Genomic DNA, 2,355 nt, shown 5'->3' on the forward strand with positions numbered 1-2,355 from the left:
CCTAGAAAATGTTCCATGAGGACTCGAGAAGAATGTGGATCCTTCTGTTGTGGGGTGTTGTGTTCTATAAATATCTGTCAAGAGCAGCGCTGGCGGCGGGAGAATGGCCCGGCGGCCTGCTCTGCTACTTCCGCGCACCCGGCCTATCCGTCTGGCGGCCACAGTCAATTGACCCGTGGCCGCTTAGCGCTCAACCCTTGTACGCACCACGCCCAGGCCCAGCGGCCGGAGCTTGCGCTTCTCCTGAGAGCCTCCTCTCTCCGGCGGCGAGCCTCGCAGTGGTCCGAGGGAAGGCGAGCGAGTGAGCGAGTTTAAGGGGTGGCGGGGTCTAGTGGTGGCGCCGCGAAGATGGTCGCCAAGCAGCGGATCCCTATGGCCAACAAGAAGCACAGCAAGAACATCACCCAGCGTGGCAACGTCGCCAAGACCTCGAGAAATGCCCCCAAAGAGAAGGCATCTGTAGGACCCTGGTTGCTAGCGCTCTTCATTTTTGTTGTTTGTGGCTCTGCAATTTTCCAGATTATTCAAAGTATCAGGATGGGCATGTGAAGTGACTGACCTTAAGATGTTTCCATTTTCCTGTGAATTTAACTTGAACTCATTCCTGATGTTTGATATCCTGGTTAAAAATAATTCAGTAAAGCATCCTGCCTCAGAATGACTTTTCATATCATCCTTCATGTGTCATTCCGAGGTTTCTTCATCAGTCATTCTGAGTTTTCTAGTCCATACCACAGTGCCTTGCAAAAGCACCACATGAATAAAGCAGTTAAATTTGATTGTTAAGCTTCAGTAGTGGGCCCTACTTATTCAGTCAGTAAGAAGTAAGTTTTTCTATGTGATTGTTCAAAACAGGATAGATAATTAGATCAAATCTGTAGACAGGGTCTAGATTTTGTTAACCTTAATGTGTCAATGTAATTAGCTTAATTTAAAATTTGGAATCTACGGTTTTTATAAAGGTAGGCACTTTATTACTATCTCTTGAATTGAAAGCACATTCCCAGATAGGGTCAAGTAACTATACTATAATAAGGTGCTTATAAATGGAACAGCTGCACAGCCTAGTTTTACCACCACCTTTAGCACCTGAAAAATTTTAAGAAGCTTCTAAAGGCCTAATATGAAGGGAGATGCTTATAGCCACAACATCTATTTTAACAATAGTCTTTCTATTATACTACTTTGGATTTTGCATGAGCGAATATACTAACCCTAGATGCCATAAAAAAAAAATTAGGCATTTTATAAGTTGGTCATTGCAGTTTCACTAAAAGCTACCATGGAGCCAAGTCAGGGAAGGTTGTTTATGTCAGCATCGATTTCACTAGAATTATTTTAATATGTCAGAGGGGATTACTATACCAGACAAAATTTAAGGAAAAAATACTACTAAAGGTGGAAGCCTCATTGGGACATGCTATTGAGCCCAATGTGCCATAAGACATCCTAGCATATTACTAGCACTCCTAATACCAAACAGGCACATCAACTAAACTAGAAGTTACACTTAGTTTAGAAATGCTTTTACTGGATTTATGATTGAAATGCTGTTAGTTACTAGATACATCACACTAGGGTGACATCTGAAATTAGATTTAAGGATAAGGATCAGTCTTTAGTCTTCCTTTGTTGTATGATTTTACAGGTTTTAATGAAATTTCCTTTTTACTAATAGGGGTGAGGGTGATAAGGCAGGTTTTGAGTTTTCTAGTACTGTTGAAAAACTGCAAGTATTGGCTATTTATATTCTAGCCATAACAGTGGAAAAAAAAGGCTGAGGTGTCTATCAATGAATTGGAAAAAAAAACTGCTTCTGTGTGCTTTGTTAACAGTCTCAGGATATCTCTTTTAAACAGTTAAGAGGAACAGAAGGGAAAACTGCTACCTAGTCTATAAACAGTGTGAACCTCAGAGAGAGTTTCTGATAACCCCGAGTATGGAAGAAAAGGAGAGGAGTAGTTAAGGACCTTGACTACTCTGGTTAGCTGAGCTGCTCCAAATGAAAGAACAGGAATCAGCTGACCTTGAGCCAGCAGGGTTTTAACTACATTGTTACCTGCCTTTCTCACCCAGTAAATCAACCCCTGTATTTGGTTCCTTCTTTGAAACAGATGTCTTGGTTAAATAAATCTAGTTTATAAATTTAAAATGAAAGTTAACTGCTCTAAATTCATAGCAGGTGCTTTAATTTTTGCTTTGAGTTAAACCATTCCATATCTGAATTTCCCTTGGTTTACTATAGATAATTGACTTTAAAATGCTGGGTTTTAAAAAAAAAAAATATGATGTTTTGATTAATTTGACTGTTAAATTGGTATAGACGTGCTTGTTTTACATATGTAAAATTGCATT

General features: G+C 40.0%; 1 protein-coding gene across 1 annotated transcript; it reads left to right on the forward strand.

Annotated features, from left to right (window-relative positions):
- Positions 1-336: 336 nt before the first annotated feature.
- On the forward strand, positions 337-876 carry LOC119544899 (stress-associated endoplasmic reticulum protein 1-like). The gene has a single exon (XM_037850457.1). The coding sequence runs from the start codon at positions 349-351 to the stop codon at positions 547-549; it is 201 nt and encodes a 66-aa protein (XP_037706385.1). The 5' UTR covers positions 337-348; the 3' UTR covers positions 550-876.
- The last annotated feature ends 1,479 nt before the right edge of the window (positions 877-2,355 follow it).

The sequence above is a fragment of the Choloepus didactylus genome, chromosome 9 (assembly GCF_015220235.1).
Source record: "Choloepus didactylus isolate mChoDid1 chromosome 9, mChoDid1.pri, whole genome shotgun sequence".
Lineage (NCBI taxonomy): Eukaryota > Metazoa > Chordata > Mammalia > Pilosa > Megalonychidae > Choloepus > Choloepus didactylus.

Bases quoted from the DNA above. Each gene is read 5' to 3' on its own strand.
- LOC119544899 (XM_037850457.1), top strand. From the start codon at position 349: ATGGTCGCCAAGCAGCGGATCCCTATGGCCAACAAGAAGCACAGCAAG.